Raw genomic sequence first — 22,459 nt, 5'->3', positions numbered from 1 at the left:
TAAATCGAGCTACTATAACTATATCTTATTTAATTTTTTTCTCGCCTAAGCGTAGGGAATTCATATTATTCGCAATCTATTCATACTTCTGCCTAATTTCCTTTTATTTTTTAGGTTCGTTCAACTTTTGTTTGCTATATAACCCAAATAGATTAAAAACAATAAAAAGGTGATTCCATGAAAATTATAAAGAAATTTTGTTAAGATAAAAGAATGAATCATTACACTATTAGGTGTACATAATATAATCAATATAAGATGAAATATAATTGGCCCATGTTTAATTGGAAATGTATAACTTTTCTTTCGACTTATCTACTCAAATTCTTGAGTTACTCTACAAGAATTTTTCGTAAGTTACTCTTAGTACTTCTCTATAAAACCCATGAAAATCAACTTTGGCATTTCAATACATGCCGAATAAAAAAGACAAAAATATGTGCAGTCAGACAACAAAAAACGGAAATCTAATAAAATAATAACCATCTAATCTCATATTATCATTGCTTCAACTTTAATAATGCAAAACAAGAACTTCTGTACGCGAAAACTACTTATACATTTCATAGATCATAAGGTTTAAACGAGCTTATAAAAGTCAGAAACCAATTTCCTATAACCGACATACTAATCTGCGGGACACAACAAGTCATAAAATTTACACGATTTACGTCTCATAATGCTAAAACAGTTTAATATTAAATATAGTAAGTTTCTAAACTTATAGGATATGTCACTGGGTCAGATTGTAAGAGGCAATTGACCTCTGGGTACAACCACTCCAACGTCTATAAGACCACACAAGAACTATTAAAACCTTTTTTCATAAACTCTAATATAATGTACAGTATAAATTTAATTGCAATTTCAAGTAAAAATAACGCCCTTTTTAATATACATTTTCTGGAGTTCAAAATATTTTCTTGCAAGGTAACTGTGAAATGTTTTTACGAACATGTGAGATATTAACTGCATTACCACAAAAAACTTTAGACAGAGTTTAACTTTAAGCGCGGGTTCTCTTGAATCTGGTTTTGTCGTATTTCACATAGACCTATTAAAGTGAGATCCCTGGTTTAAAGTTAGACTGTGTTTATATTGTTTTGTGGTAAGACCATAATAGTGTGAATATTTAATTTTATCCTTTTTTTTTTATGCAATAGGAAAGCAAACGAGCAGACGCGTCGCCTGATGTTAAGCGAAACGCGCCGCCCATAAGCATCCACTGGGAAGAGGATGTGTTGCTGTCCTCAAAAAGGAAAGAGAGGATCTTGAAATCACTGTCTCTATTAACGTGGGATATCACTCGTTCATAATCTCAGAAACTTTATTAATTACTTTTAAAATTTAATTCAGTGAATTAATGGCACATTCTTATATACTTATTTGATCTACTCCGCAAGGGCCACATTCTCTTCAGTCTTTTTTTACAACTTCATATATCACGTGGAAACGTTATTTTTAGGTACCTACTCTTAATCTTAAACATTCTCTTTTATAGTAGTCATCAATCAATCTTAAAAAATTCGGCGTATACTGCAATATCTCTTCCAGTTCACATTACACAAAGATCACCGAAAACTACCTATATACGTATACCGTCAATCTTCCAACAATAAATCACGTACAAAAGTTCTGTTATTAATCCGTTATTTCCTAATATCCCGCGCATAAAGGAAAACACTATTTTATATAAAGAAAAATTACCATAAAATACCAATAAAATATTTAAATATACGCACCCAGTGTACACACAATTAACCAACACTCATACACTTCACAAACACAAATTGCACTGTATCCATCCAAACATTATCACAAACGAAAAAAAAAACAAACAGAAAAAGCGCGCGAAAAATCAGTCCTTAAAGTAGCTGCGTTTGACAGACACTGGTCCATTCATAACAAGCGCGATAAAGGTTCAGAAACGCATCGTGTGTAGGCTGTTTACCAACTAGCAGGTGATTCGCATTATTATTTACGTTAATCATGAACACTATGACATATTACATGAAAACACTACATAATTCTGTAACTAATGACTTTTTAATTACGTAGCAACTTATGCTATTTGTAATTAATGTTGTCATTAATGGATTAAGAAAATAAACAAATAGACGCCTAATTAATTATTCCGTAAGCATAATACGCACAGAAAACATACCAATTTGCATATTAAGTACACGTATGGAACATTAACCAATCCATAAAAATATAATAAATACGAATCATTAGTTAAATATATTCAGTTAATTGCATAACGCAGTGTTGTAATAAAATACGATTTTGATATTTAGAGCTTGTTAGTATGTTATGTTATTGTAGCCGGAAACAGGACTAAGGGAACTTACATTTTTAGAGCTTTAGCAACATTTTATGAAGATAAAGAAACCTTACCTTACCTTTCCTTATGACTACTGTTAGTTTTAAATGATGAAAAGTCGCTAGCAACCGTTATTATTATTTAGCCTATCATATTTATCAGTTTTATTTCTGCATGATGGGTTGTAATTTGTAAATCCTCCTTTTCATAGTCATAATAAATAACTCCCTAAAAATCGAAATCGCGACGTTTCCAAACACCCTTAGGGCCGAAACGGTGCACTATGGATAAGTGCGTGTGACGGCGCAATCTGTACCAAGAATGGATTGTGATAACAGCTGTTATCTCCGTGATGTAACGGCATTCCGATGACAGAAAAGGTCGCCACTATCGTATGGTGTAAAAGCAATTAAAACATAATCAAAGCTCTCGCGGTCTATTAATATCGCGAAAGGCCCCCGAGATTCGAGATAAAAGTGTATGGTGCGAATTTAAAAGTCACGTATACAAACAAATCAATGCGGGTGTTCATTAAACTGTGTCTACGTCTTTGACTGGGTTTAAGGAAGATTTGTGCGAAAAATAAATTCACATAGAAAGATCTGAAATACAATAAATACGCCAAGAGGGTTGGATATACAATTCCTTTGGAAATGTATGTGTTATATATCGAGTCATTAATAAATCGTAAGGCATTTACGTAGGGATGAGAAAAATAGCAAGGTAAAATTTTGAAGTTTATTATTAGTCTTCAATTTTGCTTCTAAAAGTAATTACATCTTACATCGTTATTTCAAGCCATATAGGATATAAATAAACAATGTAACCGATTACCAATTCCTAAATGAACCTAAACCACACCCCAGACACTCCATACAAAATTATCGGTTTGACAGTCACACTGTAGAGACTGCAAATGTGTGTGTTAACGCTTTATGGTTGGCACCTTGGTTGGCACATTTTTGACTAGCGTAAAAAAAAATCGCGTTTTTCTGATGAAATACATCCGTAAACAGCACAATATCTAACCATTTTCTACGAAAAACGATAATCACAAATCCAAAATAATAAAATTACTTTAAGTCAATTTGATTAATGTTGTCAATCTTCGTTGCGTATCGTCCCTGTAGAAAAATATGGACCATTTTATGTCTGATCGTGCGGGGTGAGGTAAGTGTTTAATTTTGGCGGGAGGCGGAGAGTGTCCGTTCTGTAGCGTTTAGCTACTATTATGTATTCTGTGCCTAAACTAGATATATCAAATACCTAGTCAATCAGAGATATGAATCAGGGAATAAAATTTTACTGCGCATATTAAAAATAACAATACACGGAGTATTGTTCAGTTTACGTGTTTGTTTTTTTTAATGTAATCACACTTCCGTGGAAAAATATCTGTCACAAATAAGTGCATCACAGATCTTGGAAAAGTATTGTCTTATCTATGGATCATTACTTAATGTAAACAACAATTACTAATATGTATCGATGCGTTGTTTCAGCTTCGTTGTTTGTAAATATTCAGATTAAGGTGATTGGTTATTAACAATTTTGTGATATAAATTGAAAACGAAAGGATATAACGTCTATTCGGATTTAAAAAATAAAAATATGTAATGACGTTTCAAAAGTACTTCTAGAAGAAGTCTAATTGAATAAACAAATGTTTGGTTTTGACTCAAATATAGTAATAGCAACATCATCTGTATTACACGTTGGTTGGGCTGGATAAGAAGTTCTAAGTTCTTTGACCTATAGTTATTAGCGGCTTACGTAAGTACGAAGAAAAATATAAAATCCCTAGAGACTTGCCAACACCGAATGGAAAGAAGCATACTTAATGTAAAACTAAAAGACAAAATTAGGCTAAAAACAATTAGGGAACAAACTAAAGTAATTGATATAAAGTACCGAATCAAACAGCTGAAATGGAAATGGGCAGGACATTTAACAAGAAGTAAGATAGAAAAGTGGACGAGGGAGGTGACCGAATGGTGCCCTAGATATAATAAAAGAAGTAAAGGAAGGCAATATCGAAGATGGGAGGATGATATAAAGGAGGTGGCGGGACCATGCTGGACGCGAGGATAGCAAGAAATATATCGATGTGGAGAATTCTTGGGGAGGCCTATGCCAAAGAGCAAGACAATCATAAAACCGGTGTCTAATGCAAACAATAATATTTTAGTATTATGTTGCTTTCATAAACTTACATGTTTAATATTACTTAAGTAGTTTTTAAGAAGAAATGTAACATTTAGATTGTTAATAAAGGCTTTATTTATTTATTACCGTCTTATACACTATCAATAATAATGTATTCCCTAAACATCAATCAAAGACAGTTGATCAAATAATTAAGACGAAATTTTGCTTATTGATTGGTAAGAATTAATTTTAATTTACAACAACATAAATATCGACGATGAAACGAAAAAACTATCAGTGCCTCTATACATCCATACTGCCATACTTCCATCAAACAACGTTACTTCGTTTTCCTGTTTTACAATATACTTGACTTGCGAACGCGTATTCCGCGTAAACCCAAGCAAATACTCCAAACAATTATTTAAATAACGTAAAGAAGGATAATATCTCAATACACGTACACAAGTAATAATTTTCTCGGAACATGGTGTTTATGGTAAGTGTACCAAGTTAGCCCACGTTCCTTCCGAGATGTGTAACTTATGTAACTACCCGCATTGCGATTTTATGAAGTTTGAATTATAAGTACAATAACCTGACGGACCACCTATCGGGTTGAATGACGTAATTGTATTGTATTAAGGCCCGATTTTTCAATCGTTGGTTAAAACTTATTCGTCGAATAATGTATTACACGATAATATTAAAATGTCACCTGTAAACTATCAAATAACAGGGAAGAAGAATACATTTTTGAAATGGTAGTTTAATACGTTATTCGACGAATAAGTTTTATCCAACGATTGAAAAATCAGCCCTAAAGAACATAGATGAATCTATATTAGTTTTATAACTTTTGAAATTTATGCCGACGTCGTATAGCCTTATCCTAAGGGAGTGAAATATATTTCACATGAAAAAATACAACTTCTAATAGTTAAGATCGCATGATGACGTCCGTATGGAGAAATTATTTTCTGTATCTATTGAGCGTCAACAATTTGTTAACGATAGGATATTTTGAATACGGGTCGGATTGTATTTTTTTTTTAAACTAATCACGAGCTTATAGAGGATTATGAAAGGATCTAGCTTTCATGTGAAGTTTCTATTTAGCTTATTTTGCTCCAGGCTTTTGAGTGACCTATACGAATTGTATGGGAGAACTTGATCCTGAGATAAATGAGAATGTATGCAATTTTGATGCAGACTTCGCGACCTCCAAAATTGAATTTAAGAAGCTTTTAAAGATTCACCAAATCTACTTATATGTACCTATCATGGCGAGTAGATAACAGCATTACTCGTCTAATAAGTATGACGTACGGACCATAAAGAACTACTAATTATCCTAGCACATTTCAACTTGCCAGCAATACACTAATTGACATGTACACAAGTAACAGTTTAAAAGTTACAATTGCATATCACTGCGGGAAATGCATGTTCTAAAAGACTAATTAATTCTACGAATATTATCTGAAATTCCGGTTTCCGAACGTATTTATATAGCTTCATGTTATACATATATAGTATAGTTATGAAACTATTCAAATTTAGGGTACTACCTATTGTGGCAATGGCATGCAACGTATTTTAGCATTTGGTTTATGAGATAATCCCATTTCTCTGTTGTATAAAATAATAGACGATATTGAATCTTAAAAAGTAGACTGATCAATTGTAAAAAAATGTGAATTAACAACTCGAGGTCGGTAATTACATATTCTTCTTCATCATACAACCGAAAGTAAATGCAAGAGGATAAAAAGCACATTCCTCGCTATGTTAAAATGACTGAAAAAACCTAGCTTAAACTATATACCCAAAAATATTGAGCTAGAATAATAAGGCTACTTTTGAGTCAAGCTGCATGCTGAACCTAGTAATATCGTAGCACGTTTAAGTGATAGCAATTAACCCGACGACGCTCCGTCCACGAGGAGCGGTCAAAATTAAATCTACCAATTAGCTGCCCGAATAAATTTCGCCTAGATAGCGCACAGGAAAACCACTTCCCTTTGAACGTGAACTCGCGTCAGCCAAAATTTTAACAGGTACTTATGATATCAAGCTACGCATTTGAGTGTCAAGATAACTTGGGTCATTTTTACGCTTGCAAATCAACACAACCTCCCAAAAGACCGGGCACTTACAAAATGTACTCTATAAATTTTTAGTTCATAAAGTAAGTCACTATTGAAATCACGTAACCGGGGTAGCTTATTATGTCCTATATAGATTGCTACATGCAAATGTTTTATCAGGTGTAATGCCGCATCGACGCTCGACCCAATTCGAATCTACAATAAGCAGACTGCAATAGAATAAAAGAGTGAATGCTCACCTGTCCATATCGCGAAGAGGCTAGGTGTACGTTCCGATTCTTGAGCGAGAAGTCAGGCCGCTTGCCGAGCCCGTAGCCCTTGTTCTGGGACATGAACTTCTTGGGGCGGTCCAGCCGCTCTGTGGAGCCGGTTTCCGAGTCCTCATCGCGCTTCGACGTCGACGGTATCCCCCTGTAAGCCCCTCTCGTGCCCCGTATCGTCTTCTCCGGACTCTTGTCCTGCTTCCGCGTAATAAGGTTGTCCTTCCTCTGTTTGTTTCTTAAAGCATTTGACGACATATTGTCCATAATTCTCCATCAGACACAGTTCTCGAAACGATCCCCCGCTCGAAAACGTTCGCACTCGTTATAGGTACATTTTATCGTAATCTCAATAAATAAATAAACGAATCGAATAAATAAATCTCAACAATACATTTGAAATGTAACTTACAGGATAGTCTACACGAAATAATGGGTAAAAAACGATTAATTCATTAATTAATGTATAATAAATAAATAAATAACTAATTCCGTCTTTTTATTCTCTCTCGCATTGGCATCCTTCTCTAGCGACCGTCCGAAACTAAACTAACAGAAATAATTATATACTTAATATAAACAGTCTTGTGGGAAATTTGGAAATTATTGCAGGATTGGGTTTTACGATGTTATCTGAAACAAAGGAGAAAACATTTTAAAACATCTTTAAATTAACCTTACACGTCTTTAAATCTATCTCAAATTTGCAACACGGCACTAACTTACAATCTGTCTCAAACTTATATACAAAACAATACCTATTAAAAGTGCAGGCACTAAAAACACCGAGAAAATTTCACATTGCACTCCTCAAACATCAAATGGAAACTTGAGTGAATATTCTTAACTATCTGGTTGTAGATGAATATGATTCACTTATTGCATAACTTATCGAAAATCGAATAAGAATTAATACAAGAACAAGGTCTAGTGTTTTGATGGTGCTTAGATAAAAGTTAGTATATCTAGATGTTATCTATATTTTTCTCAAAACCTGTCTATATCCTGTTAATATCTAATACATACAAATAAAAAATTATCAATCAATACATTTTATATATAGATATTTCATACAATAATCCTGAGGTGAATTGTCTCTAAATACAACGAAAAATTAAACAAAATTGGCATTAAAAATTATCGCGACTTTACGCGACTTCTACACAACATGTAATGAACGTACAGATAAAAACATTGTCATTTATTTAAGAGGCAACACTAGCAAATAATATAAGAAAAAATAAATTTGTAATAAACAATGTACGCGACCTTGTAATAATCTGCTTCATAAAAAGGGCAAAGGCCTCATTAAATTAACTGCATAATGCAATTGTAATTGAAATATTTTATCTCATTTCGTAGAAACAGTGTATTATCCTCCTTAGTCTCTCTAGACAGTGTTTGTTCTATATTTATATGCATGTTTATTTTTAGCTTACAACCCACTCTTTGTTTATTTTGTTGTTTATTAATTAAAATGGTCACATAATGACTATACCTAAGTTTGATATATCATCTCTTTATGTATTTTACCAAAAGTGAAAAATATTTTTTCACTTTTGGTAAAATGCAATTAAGTTGAATTTGTATTGTAATCTTAATTGTAATTTCTTAGGATACTTATGTCTTTGTAATTGAATTACATTTTAGGCAAATCTTACAGCATTTACGGAATTGAGACATTCTGTTAAGCTTCACCAAGCAGAAATATTATTCTTAGTGTTGCTAAGAGATCTGAACATTTACAATAGATTTATGGAAATAACATAAGATATAATAGCATTATCATTGAAATAATCACTTGTCCTTATCAGTCAAAGATATTCCACTTAAGTTCAAGGTAAAAAAAAGTGAACAACTGCAGTACAAATTTATTCCTCCAATTTGGCATGATGCCACCATCGGTTTATAAAATTCTTTTGGTGATGTGATGCAGATTCTAATGAACAATTAACGGAATTTCATTGCTTGTTCTTGTTGCTATTGTATTTTATATTATGCCATTAATGCTATGTTACTTTCATTTAGGCTATGGTAATATTAATTAACACATGTTTAGTGGAAAACAAGCTTATCATATTAATACAGTAAATTTATATTTAATCAAATTAAGAATGAAAGTTGCAGAGTTATCCAGTTTTGTACTGTACACAGTGCACAATAAAGTTATAATCCCTACTAATCTCTACTAGGTATATAATATTATAAATGCGAAAGTAACTCTGTCTGTCTGTCTGTTACGCTTTCCCGCTTAAACCTCTCAACTGTTTTTGATGAAAATTTTGATTGGCACAGACAATCTTTAGATCCTGAGAAAGAACATAGGCTACCTTTTATTGCGAAAAATGTACCACGGGCGAAGCTGGGGCGGACCGCTTCTTAATAATTGGTGTTACATAATAGTTACACAATTAAAGAAAGACCATTTATTTTAAAACAAAGTAACAAGCACTTGATTTGTACAAAGAATCACAATAACAGTTAAGGACTATATTTATCTTATGAAACATAAACCAGGCAGGTAACTTTATACACACAACTAATATTAGTAATTGTCCTGATTATTATTGTACAAGTTATAGCTGTACTGTCAACAGATTACCTAGACGTTTATCTCACATTACATGGCTTATATTTTATATGTAATATTATTTTTGTTATAAAATGTTAGAAAACAATAAGGTTCAAAGATTGATATACTAATATTATAACTATTCAGCCAGAATAGAATAAATTTATTGACCTAAGGGCCGATTTTTCAATCCTTGGTTAAAATTTATCCGTTCAATAAAGTATTACACAAAAATTTTAAAATGTCACCTGTAAACTGTCATATACGGATAATTAGAATACATTTTTGAAATGGTAGTTTAATATGATATTCGATAAATAAGTTTTAACCAAGGATTGAAAAATCAGCCCTAAGTAGGATATTAGCTGTATATTCAATATGCATGATCATGATACGAAAATTGTTAGAATCATACAATTTATTTCATTGAAACTTCTGTTATAAAAAAACCATTTTTCACTTTTAAATAGATGGATCACTTAATTGTTTCATAAATACTACAAAAAATCTATTGTTTTCATTCAAATCCATTCATTATACATCTAAATGAAATATGAATTCATTAAAACTGAATGTAACAAAGAAGAGCTAAATTAAACAGAGGTTTACCGCACATCATAAACGCACAACTTGCAAATATCAAACGTTGAATTAACAGAGCGCAAATTATTCACGGAAATAGTGTTATCATTCAATCAGGGAGCAAGTTGCCATATGATTGTTATCAATCAAATCATCAACCACTTTAGCCAGCAGGCTTAGGGCTATTTTTAGCTGGACGATCAGGAAATAACTAATGTTTAGCATAATGATGCAGTACTTTAGGTCTGTTCGATATAAATAGCTTATCTCCTTTAAGGCTTGCTGACTTGTACACATTTTTTTTGTGGATTATTAAGTTACAATTTTATAACTAGTCTAAGTGATATGATATAAGTATGGCTCAAGCTTAAAATATCTGAATGATTTAAGAAAAAATTACTTGAAAAATATAATTTGTCCCATGGATCATATAAAACATGCAGACTGGTATGGAATGATTATGAGAACGACACAATCAGATGGTGTACAAATGTTACAACTATACATGATATCTCTTGTCTACTGTTAAGTGACTGACGTATTTAGATTACTTTTAAAAGATGATGCATATTATACTTGTGATCATTCTTATTGTGATACTGATGTAATAGTCCTAAAATCAAATGAGTCATGTTTATAATGGGTATATATTTAGTAGTATGGTATTTCAAGAATATCTCAGTACAGGCTATCATAAAATTGACACTAATAGTCAATTACTTATCAATGCTATTCTAAACACTGACCATGGACACACAATAATGTGATAATCAGTATTATAAACATTATATAATTTCTAATCAGATTCACAAAGGACGACACACTTTGTACATACACAAATAACAAATATTTCACTGATTAGCCTCAGTATATAGAAGGATTATGTACACAGAGCATGTATATATTCCCAATTGGCCTCCTTTGTGTATCATTTAAGTGTTATTTACAAATCAGAGCACGAAAACACATGCTACACCGACTATTGACGTCTTTAATTTGATTACCATTATATGACATGGTCTGCAGTGTCGAGATACTATTTCGAGGTAAAGGTATTTGAGAGGACGGCATTCCATTCGTCACGAACGTAATAACAAAACACAGCGCTTACGATAGACAAATAATCACATCCACTAGCCGGCTACAAGGTTTACTATGCGAGAAAACACGTCTGTGGGTCACAGTAGAAACGGCAATTTTTCATCCATCCCAATTAGACTATACGTTGATTTAGGCACTGATTTACATTGAAAGTTTCTTGCATCTGCTGTTTTAATGCAATAAGAATGGCGCATAGTTAAATCAAGCTGAATAAATAGAGTAAAAATTGCATTGACAGTACGTCAAGAACACAAGTTGAATATTTTTAATAAAGTACAAGTTTTATACCTCGAAATCCACATCGACGGTCGAGCTTCTCTTTTAATTGACTCACAAATGTTATTTCTACCGGATTAATATTGGATTCTATAAATACTTACAAATAAAATCTGGAATCACACCATTGTTTTTTCTTCTGCACAATCAGTAAACCGGTGTTGCATTATTTGAAAAAAATACCGTCAAAGTAGGTCAGACGTCACTACAGAAAATATAAAATAAAATTACGACTTTCACTCATCAATTTTTAATATTTTTTCCTAATAATGAAAATATTCAATATTATTCTGTATCGACAGAATAATTTAAAATATATTAATTTATTCTTAATTTCATAAAACTATCACAATAAAAATCGCTATGCAAATTGTTTTTTTTTTCAATCCACTAGCTTACGGCCCGCGACTTCGCCCGCTTTGTCTAAAACCTAATAAATTACTAAAACCTTCCCCTTGAATCACTCTATCTATTAAAAAAACCGCATCAAAATCCGTTGCGTAGTTTTAAAGATTTAAGCATACAAAGGGACATAGGGATAGATAAAGCGACTTTGTTTTAAACTATGTAGTGATAAAGTGGAAATTCCGTGGTGTTTTCTCTTTTCAATAACAAACAAACAACACTTCGTATTTAATTTGATAGGTACAAAGTTCATAAAACAAAGAGTAGTCTTAAACTTGAAAGAATGTTAACAACTACAAAGTGATGTATGTAGACTCATGTTTAATTACACATAAAATAATTATAACTAGCTTTAATCATGGGCGTAGCCACGGTGGGGCAGGGTGGGGCACTTGCCCCACTCTAGCTTTAACCTGGAAGGTAGGTAGATACCTAACCAAATCTAAAAATTGAAGTAAGTACCTACTAACTCTTTTGACTGACTAACACCTAACAAGTGTCATACGTCCAGCGACCAAACGGCTGAAGATTTTTGGATCTATTTCGTGGTGTGGTAGGTGAACTATTGTTCAAAAATTACACCTAATAAGGTGTTTTGAATAAGAATAATTCGAATAACGAATTACACACGAAAAAAGAAAATAGCTGAAAGGGGTGACAGACGTACGAGTAAGTACGCGAACTTGTGGCTCGACGACCTTTTTCGCTCGTGTGTCACCCCAAGTACGCGTACTTAAAAACCGTCGAGTAAGTTCGTTGACGATCCAACATGTTTGAAATTTTACTCGAAGCCCGCCTTGGCTCGCACGTCTGTCACCGCCGCGAGCCGAGTAAGTACGCGAACTTTAAAACCGCGACTTTAAAGTTCGTACGTCTATCAGCCCTTTGAGGTTTCTATGTTACATGAACTGTAAGAAAAATGAGTATAGTACCCCAATTAGTTACCCCACTAACTTCTCCAATTTCACTTTTGTTGTTTTACACGTTCTACAACTCACTGATACTTTTTACTTTACACTTATTCGCCTTGCCTTCGCGAATGCCTTCGCGAGTGCCTTCGCGAATGCCTTCGCGAATGCCTTCGGAAATGCCGCCGGCATGTGAAGACCTGGATATAACTTTGGGTACATACTTGGTACATACAGTTGCTAGTTACATATTATTTTTTATTGTTGCCCCACCTTGAGCCCATGGCTAGCTACGCCCATGGCCATAATTAGGTATCATTTGCGAAATGGTAATCGGATAATTTAGTCTGCGATAGATATAACAAAGATACGATCAGCTGTTTCTGCGCAAAAGAGTAACAAACATGCATCCATATTCCATATTCAACATCACAAATTGTTTATAACTTTATAACACAATTTTAACTGCAGGGCGTAGGATAGGGCAGGATAATTTGATCTAGTAGGAAAATAAAGAAAAAGTTTGCATTCAAATCAACAATTTTACCACAGTTAAGTACCTATTCTAATCTGGATATGGGAAAAACACAGAACAGTAAGAAGGAAAAAAAAAAGATGTGTTATGTGATTTTTTATATGGGAACACTTAGGTAACGTTCAGAAATTACAAATGGCGTTTAATTTGAATGTTATTTTTGTACTTAAAAAAATTAAATATTTTCTTTTGATTTGTTTATTAAATACCAAAATAATTTATTTCTTAATGGATGGATAATATTCTTAGCCCTTTTTCCAATAATAAATATTTTGACATTGACGCAATAAATATTGATATAATTTTTGAACTGTCATTTCATATGTCGATTTGTATACATGGCATATTTTATAATTTGTTTAATTTTGCTGTGAAACATGAAGTAATTCATTATATTTTGCATAAATAAACATGGCATTTGTTAGCGCTGTTACCGGCGATGACTCCACGAGGAAATTCATGGATGTCCTCCAAAACGACTTTAAAACCCTGAGTTTGGAAACCAAGAAAAAACATCCTCAGATAAGGGAGGTTTGTACCAATACATTTTATTCTGCATATTCTAGATAATTGAAACATAGTTCAGGAAGATATATATGTATTTCTGAAGCGATAATCGAATATGAGAAAAATTGTAATTATCTAATATGTTATTTGTTATTTATGTTTAAGAAATATACCTATGCGGTTTTTTCTTTATTTTCTGAACATGATTATTGAATTTTTTGTCTTTCAGGCATGTGATGAAGCAATAGAAAAATTGTCATTAGCAGCTAATAATCCACAGGCTTCTCTATATGGCGTTGTTAATCAGATTTTATATCCCCTAGTGCAAGGATGTGAGTCAAAGGATGTAAAAATCATTAAGGTAAATGATTATTCCATTTAATTACAATAATTTAATAATATTCTAAGCTATGCATTTTGATAAGGATCAAATTAACATAACATAATAAGTTTCTTTGTTATTTGGTAGCAGGTAAGTGTTTGAATGTTACTCATAGTACAATATGCAGTTTTGGCTCATCTGGCAAGCCATAGGAATAACATTTGTCATGTAAGAAAACAATAAAAAATAATTCACATGCCTAATATGTGTTGTTTAAAAAAATGAATTGCTATGAGTCTAGAGTAATTTGTTTACTGGCCGCAGCCAGTTATTTAAAATAAAAATCAACAAAAACTATGAAATAACATGAAATGTATAAATGATGAGACCATTTTGAAATACATTTGTGATATGAACTTTTTAACTGTTATGTAATTAGATTAGTTTTGATTTTAATTTGATTTACATTAATAAATAAATAAATAAAATAAAAAGCCTTTATTGTTGATCTTAATTTAAATTACAAAACTTTTCTAAGTATGCCACAGAACTAATTACTACTAAAAATTTACTAACTAATTATACTTTATAAAGTATCTATACATTATTTGGTTACAAATAAATATTTTATTACATAGTATAAAACAAAGTTGCTGTCCGTCCATTCCTATGTATGCAAAAATCTTTAAAACTATGCAACGGATTTTAGGTAAGGTAATTATACATATATTTTTTTTGTTTTAGTTTTGCTTAGGCACCATCCAGCGGCTTATAGCTCAACAAGGCATAGATGCAAAGGGCGCTCGGCATATAGTAGACTGTTTATTCAACTTGGGTCAAGCTAATATGCTTGAACTTAAGTTATTACAAACCGCAGCTTTGTTAATGACCACATCTGATCTTGTACATGGCGATACTTTGGCTAGGGTAAGTAAAACAACTTAAATTGATTTTGAAGTGAAATATAAGTTATTAAATTTAATATACAAATATTTTGTAGTAAGCGCTGTATTAAGATGAATTATATGTTTGTAATGTGTAATTATAATTGAAGATTTATCATAATTTTACAATTTACAACAGTGATAACAATATATATTACTTGTAGTACAATAAATAAACTTTTTACAGTTTTGAAGATGATATGTATGTTTTTGATATGAGTTTGAGTAAATCATGTCCTACTAATATTATAAATGCGAAAGTTTGCGAGGATGTGTGTGTGTATGTGTGTGTATGTGTGTGTATGTGTGTGTTTGTTACTCTTTCACGCAAATACTACTGAACCGATTACAATGAAATTTAGCATACATATAGAGGGTAACTTGGATTAACACATAGGATAGGTTTCATTCCGGAAATCCCACGGGAACGGGAACTATGCGGGTTTTTCTTTCAAAACGCGGGTGGAAAGCTAGTATTTTATTAAACATAACTAATTATAATATGTTCCTTGTAATAAAGGTTTGGCTTGTAAGTGGGGGAAAAATAGGAAATTGCTTACATTTACTAAAAGATTTTAAATTTTTAACACATACAAAAATGTTGCGTCCATTTTTCTAATATCGCATATCACAGTTGTTTTTTTACTATTTTAACAAATTTTCTAATAATAACCTACAGACAATGGTGCTATGCATGCGTATGGTGGCGACAAGTGAAACTCGCGATGTAAGCACTAGTCATGCTGCGGCTGCAACTGTTAGGCAACTTGTTGCTTTGGTGTTCGAGAGGGCTCTGGCTGAGGCAGAGGGTGAGTGTTAATGTATTAGGGTTGAATATGTTTAGTGGATTATTTTTGTCTCAATTGGAAAGGTTATGCTTTTATAATGTTCTTACAACATTCATAAGTTATATAGTGTCCAATCAAAATTCAAACAGCAATAATTATATTGAAATCAAACATATTAATGGAAATTTCATATTGCTCAAATATATCATCAGAAACTTGGTATGGAATATACTACAATTCTGATATAAAAAAGACAAAAATCATATTTTATTAATGATTGTCTATGCTTCTTTTAGGTACACTGAAAGTGAATCCAGCTGATGTTCGAATTCAGACGAACCAAAAAGCGCCGAAGGAATTGAAACCCTGTGCTGTAGATGCTTATCTAATTTTACAGGTACTTTTACCTTTTAATAATATGATTTTACAAACTCAAGTGGAAAATATGTGCATTTATTCATAAAAAAAAGATGTGTGTTTGTACTTAAATTCCTTTCTCTATATTTTCTATATATGTAATTAATGTTCTCAATTCTAGGATATAATTCAATTAATAAACGGTGATGCTGCACACTGGTTAGTTGGCATCTCAGACGTACCCAAAACATTTGGCTTAGAGCTGTTGGACACTGTACTCACTGATTTCTCAGCTATTTTCTTTAAGGTGAGAGGTTTTTCATTCATTTATTTACTAGTTTGCCGGGCAGTTTCTCCCACAGACGAACCCGCGGAATAAAGAGAGTATTTTTAAGTATACTATTTTATGTATACTACTAACAATTATCTTGAGACTTGTAATTCAAAATAATAGATTTATATTTCAGTTCTCAATTATCAATTTATATTTAACATGTTATTTTCATGCAAAAATATGATAAAAAGTTTTAATATTTTATTTCCAGATATCAGAATTTAGATTCTTGCTGAAAGAACATGTGTGTGCATTGATCATAAGGCTCTTCTCGCCTAATGTTAAGTACAGGTAAATATTATATGATTTTTAATTACCCTATTATTTTGATGTCTATTTATGTTTATGAAGCAGGCTTGTTTCCATTTAAATTAATCGGGAAGATGGTAGATTTTAATAATTGTGTTAGAGAGATAACGATAAACTAAATTATTGGGTATAAATTGAAATATTTATTAAAATTTTGGCTGCACGACGAAAGCATAACGAACGTCTGAAGCGACGTTGCCGCACCGCCGCGGCTGCCATAGTTTTGTTTCTACGCAAAATGACAGAATTTGTATTGCAATAGTCAATTGACGAAAGCGTGCATATGACGTAATATTACATGGATAATAAACGTTAGTAAATCGTATTTTCAACACGCTTTTATTAGCTTCAACCAAATGTTTATATATAAGTGATTCCTTTAGATTCGATGTTGACCCGCGTTAAACAGATTGATTTAATTTATATTTTTTGGTTTTTATGGCATTCAAATGCTTTATAAATATAAATTTATAAAGAATAGAAAAAATTCGATCGAGATTGATTTAAGGTGGATGCTACGGTCTGTTCCCAGCCAATGTCCCGCTAGATGGCGCTGAATTCTACATTTCTAGTTTATTTGAGTTTTTGCGTAATTGGAAAACCTTTAAGTCGTAGGAATAGTCAGGGCGGTTACTGAATATTATATTTTATTGAAATATGTCATATCATTGCCTTAAAATCCACCCAATTCGGTAAAAAATTGCGTTATAACATCTGTCATTGCATACAGGGTCGTTTACACACACAGACGTATACAAAAATGATAAAGATTTAACTCTAGATGGCGTGAATCGTGAAACACAGACGTATACAAAAATGATAAAGATTTAACTCTAGATGGCGTGAATCGTGAAACACAGACGTATACAAAAATGATAAAGATTTAACTCTAGGTGGCGTGAATCTAAAACAAGTTTTCCATTTTTCTGTATGGGTAGACAAAACTTAAAAACGCCACCTGCTACGGTTTATATTATGAACGATTAGCTTTCCGCCCGCATTTAAAAAAAACCCGCATAGTTCCCGTTCCCGTGGGATTTCCGGGATAAAACCTATTCAATGTGTCCAAGTTACGTTCTATATGTGTGCTCAATTTCATTGTAATCGGTTCAGTAGTATTTGCGTGAAACACACACATACACATCCTCACAAACTTTCGCATTAGTAGGAAGTAGGATTGTTATAAAAATAAAAGTTATATTTGTTGGGGTAAGTAAACTATTTTATTGTAATTTTGGGAAATAAATAATGTCAAAATTGATTACAATAAAAAGCAGTTTTATTTTATTACATTACACAAGCATTACACTATTGTTTTTTTTTTATCAAAACATGTATTTGAAGAAGAATATACCGATCCATGCCTATTCACTCAAAACTAATAACACTAATGATAAGTAAATTATTTCAGTAACATTTCATAACCAACACTCATAAACAAGATACAACAACAAATCTAAAACATTATTTATTATGTGATAATAAGAAGGAAGGTGAAAACATATTTCCGATTTCGACGCACTCAAAAGCTTTTACTAAAACATAGTAACATATGATTTTGCTTTTTGCTAGTAAGCATGTTTGCCTAATGAAGTATTTTTCACCTTCTGGTTTTACAGTAAATACAAAATAAAAAGAAATATACAGTGGTTATGTAGATTCTATACAAACTACAACCAAAATACAATTAGAACAAAAATCGTTTGACTTGTGATTTCACTCTCTGCCTTGAAACTTCCTGTCTTGAAACCACTGCTACACTGGTGCTGCAAAGAAAACATACTAAATATATTTGTTACTTTTTGACAAATACTGTTTGGCATTCACTTCAAAATGGTAGTACCATCAATCTCCAAATTTGCTCAAAATAAAAATCACCTTCTATTCTTTGCTTGAATTTTCAATTGATGTTGCAGGAGCATTTTTCACTGGAATAATAATATAATTTATTATATCAATATAATATTTTTTATTCAGATCTTTTTAAGTTAGTTTCTCGAAAACTATCAACCTTAGAGAAAAAATACAAAGAATAAAAAGGGTTTATTTTAGCCTATTATTGCCGATAAAACCATAAAAAATAGAAAAAAAAAAATTTCAAAATTCGTTTAAGTCCAGATCCCTAGCGCCCCCAAGGCTACACTCCGACCCGTCATAAAAATGGCGGCCAGGCGCATTAGCAATTTGCGGGGATTATACATGTAGTGTTCCTTTTATGAGCAACAATAAACCATGCATAATTGATACATACATTATAGAGTTATCTATGACGATTTCTTCATTCACTGGCTTCTTCTTCGTTTCTTCAGTACGCCAAACTTTCACACGACTTTGCCTGTACGACGCCTTGCTTGTTCGAACAGACATTTTAGACGTAATCTAAATCTGAAAACAAATGAAAAACAAATGAAGAACGAAAGAATGCTTACTTTTAGACACTCAGTATTTGAATAAAATGTAATAATATCGTAAGTCACAACCATGTATTGAAAGATCGCAATTCGCAAGTGAATTGAAGAAATATACCTAAATATCTAGTCAGAATCCTTTATGATTGAGTTGCGTTCTGAAATAAGATCTAGAAAAATAAAATATTACAGTAAAATTTACTTACCTTTATATTTCAATGTTATCTTTATGTACCTGGTATAAATGGCCGACGAATAAAAAAAATCGTATTAGATTATGCGATTACGGAACAAAAAAAGGATTGTAAGTAACTGAATTATGTTTGTTTCTGAACGCACCATAAGTTTTCGACGACGCGCGACGTGAACGGAGTACGAGTAGAGAGTAGGTACCTATACCACTGAGCAAGTAATAACTAATATATATAGTAAAGTAGGTAGGTATACCTACCTTGATAAAACAATCTAATAATATTGTATGTCTGTCTGAAAATTCGGAAAAGCATATTTTGCCAATATTTCCAAGTTTGTGACTACTTTGGTAGTTTACCGATTTATAATAATTGTATAATATATCGTAATGTTGATACACTGATTTATCGCTGGTTTCAGAGATGAGTCAATGTTAGCCACAATACAATATTAGGAGCCTGGGTAATTATATTTATGTAACATATAATGGTGCAATTAAATGATTTATTTATTTATTTATACTAATCACTTTCGTCATAGGTACATGTGTATGATTGATGTGATTAGCAATGTGGTGATATTTCAGAAAATTTGTTGTTTTTAATCGCACCGAAAATATAATTGCGTTATTAGAATAATTAATTACTATTTATTTATTTTATTTTATTTATTTATTTACATCACTAAATCTACGATAAATTACAATGTAGTCTCAAATGCTTACTAGAGAATTATTGCAATTTGAATCAATTAAAATGCACAGCATACAAAAATAAATTCACAACACAAGAAATTCCGCGCGCAAATCATAGCGCGTGACAATGAAATCAAGAATTTAATTTTACGAGCCGTCGACGAAGGAGCCGATCAAAAGTACCTACAATACCATTGACCTTGCCATTGACCTTCAGTGTACAATACAGACCTGACCACGCTACGAGTTGCCACACAACAATAATGAGTAATAAAATTGTTTACAAAAAAAAACACACACAGATTTGTAAGGTCAATAGTTTTATTTTATTATTATTTTTTTGAAAGATTGGAAATGAAATTACTCAATGCAGTTAGAACTTTCATTTATTAGAATTTTATGATAACGAGCGCACACGACAAACGACATCTAGCGCGTCAATGCTTAAACATCGCCTTTAGTTTGCTTGGTATAGTTATAGAGGTCAGTGTTTGCTTGTCAAAAGTCACGCACACTACTGTAGAAGTGTCGAATTTTGCCGGTATTTCACTGTTGTTTTTCTAAGTAAATAATGTAATTTATTGATTAAAAAGGTCGATCGCGGACACATTTCATTGTATAGAAGTGATAAAATGATTAGTTTTAAAGAAAGAGTGTCTGTGTTAAGTGTTTAGTCGTGTGCAAAAATGTATGGAGGGACGGTCGGAACATTCACCTTAATATAAACTTTCTACACTTATCAAGGATCGGTGACAATACAATAATTTATGAGTTTATCCTTATTAAAGCGTGTTGTTTTAGTTTTTTTAACTATTTTTATTCCAATTACATTTCACTCGTAACTGACATATGAAAAGTAGCTGCACTCCGTGGTTTCACCTGCGTAGCTCCGCTCTTGTTGGTCTTAGCATGATGATATATACCCTTCCTCGATGAATGGGCTATCTAACACCTTAAGAATTTTTCCAATCGGACCAGTGGTTCCTGAGATTAGCGCGTTCAAATTAACAAACAAACAAACTCTTCAGCTTTATAATATTAGTATAGGTTTGACATGTAGCTGACTTATAAAAGTCATCAACGTTGGATCTCATTATAATTATGTATTTCCCACTCCAGGGCAGCATTCACCGCCCCCCACATCCCCGGGGGCGCGGTGGGGGGGAGCCCGCCCGCGCCCGACCGTCCCCACTTCCCCGTCACCATGCGCCTGCTGCGGCTCGTGTCTATCATACTGCACAAGTATCACGATTTGTTGGTGAGCATGTGTATAAGTTGTTTGGGTGGGGATTTTTTTCATAGGGTTGTGTGAGAAGTGAAAATAAGAATAGAGAGATTTATTGTTAGAAAAAGTTATATTTTGATAAACATTTAATTTTAAAGAAAATGAGAAATTTTCTTTTCATAGCAATTAAATAATAAACAAATACTTAAATGAAAAAAAAAATATTTTAATAGGTAACTAATAGTGTTTTGCTATTTGCTTTAATAGATAGAAATAAATAAATACTATTAATACAACGTAAACAAGTCACAATAATTAAAAAACGTCGGTTTGGTCCTTCGAGGTCGAATATTTTAATCTATATATTTTAGTTGTTATTATAAAGTTTGTATTGTTTTTAGGTGACAGAGTGTGAAATATTCTTATCACTGACTATAAAGTTTCTGGATCCCGACAAACCGTTATGGCAGCGGGCACTCGCGCTGGAAGTTTTGCATAAAATGACTATTCAACCTGGTAAGTAAATTATGGTTATTTTTAAGTGTAGTTTCTAAATATGGAAAAATAAGTATGTTTACAGTTTAATAGAAATACACAAAACACACTTGGAAACTTGGAAGTGATGATATCTTTCACTAGATTTCCGCCCGCGGCTTCGCCCGCGTTTGCAAAGGAAAACCCGCATAGTTCCCGTTCCCGTGGGATTTCCGGGATAAAAACTATCCTATGTGTTAATCCAAGTTACCCTCTATATGTGTGCTAAATTTCATTGTAATCGGTTCAGTAGTTTTTACGTGAAAGAGTAACAAACATCCATACATCCATACATCCATACAAACTTTCGCCTTTATAATATATATTAGATAAGTATGTTTACAGTTTAATAGAAATACACAAAACACACTTGGAAACTTGGAAGTGATGACATCTTTCATTTGAAAGAAATCGCCATATTTGAATTCAGTTTCCATTCTTTTAAAAAATAATAGAATTTCCTTTTGAGTAAAAATTTCTATCTACATTAAAAAGAGTATTTCACCTCCAGATGACATTACAAAATTTCATCCTGTATATAGGTAAGTTATCTACATAGTTAAGTACAACTTGTTTTGTAATATTGCAATATCTTGTCTGATTTATTTTACCTTTTTATTTTAG

General features: G+C 32.3%; 2 protein-coding genes and 1 long non-coding RNA gene across 12 annotated transcripts in view; 1 reads left to right on the top strand and 2 right to left on the bottom strand.

The window, feature by feature from the left end:
* Positions 1-11,538, bottom strand: part of LOC123703397 (serine/threonine-protein kinase WNK1-like) — a 44,251-nt gene extending 32,713 nt beyond the window's left edge. For 3 of the 10 annotated variants that reach the window (XM_045651325.1, XM_045651334.1, XM_045651328.1), the window contains exons 1-2: positions 11,108-11,190; positions 6,822-7,475 (exon numbers count right to left, since the gene is read on the bottom strand). In XM_045651325.1, the coding sequence (XP_045507281.1) occupies positions 6,822-7,109 (288 nt within the window). In that variant the 5' untranslated portion in view covers positions 7,110-7,475; positions 11,108-11,190. Of the gene's footprint in view, positions 1-1,742; positions 1,829-6,821; positions 7,476-11,107; positions 11,193-11,385 lie in introns of those variants that run through there. The other 7 variants (XM_045651329.1, XM_045651331.1, XM_045651326.1 and 4 more) reach the window with 6 other exon arrangements.
* Positions 11,539-13,551: 2,013 nt separating this feature from the next.
* LOC123703447 (protein MON2 homolog) overlaps positions 13,552-22,459 on the top strand; it is a 37,785-nt gene continuing 28,877 nt past the window's right edge. Inside the window, exons 1-9 of the mRNA XM_045651441.1 lie at positions 13,552-13,752; positions 13,958-14,089; positions 14,795-14,977; positions 15,674-15,803; positions 16,079-16,179; positions 16,321-16,446; positions 16,685-16,764; positions 21,196-21,334; positions 21,703-21,817. Coding sequence (XP_045507397.1) covers positions 13,633-13,752; positions 13,958-14,089; positions 14,795-14,977; positions 15,674-15,803; positions 16,079-16,179; positions 16,321-16,446; positions 16,685-16,764; positions 21,196-21,334; positions 21,703-21,817 — 1,126 coding nt within the window. The 5' untranslated portion in view covers positions 13,552-13,632. The remainder of the gene's footprint in view (positions 13,753-13,957; positions 14,090-14,794; positions 14,978-15,673; positions 15,804-16,078; positions 16,180-16,320; positions 16,447-16,684; positions 16,765-21,195; positions 21,335-21,702; positions 21,818-22,459) is intronic.
* On the bottom strand, positions 18,090-19,315 carry LOC123703448. Its single transcript, XR_006752996.1, has 3 exons — positions 19,034-19,315; positions 18,626-18,710; positions 18,090-18,548 (listed from the first exon to the last, which is right to left on the bottom strand). It is a non-coding gene; the product is annotated as an uncharacterized LOC123703448 (long non-coding RNA).

The sequence above is a fragment of the Colias croceus genome, chromosome 26 (assembly GCF_905220415.1).
Source record: "Colias croceus chromosome 26, ilColCroc2.1".
Lineage (NCBI taxonomy): Eukaryota > Metazoa > Arthropoda > Insecta > Lepidoptera > Pieridae > Colias > Colias croceus.
Note: the sequence above shows the minus strand (reverse complement) of the source record. Positions and strands in the feature narration are given on the sequence as shown.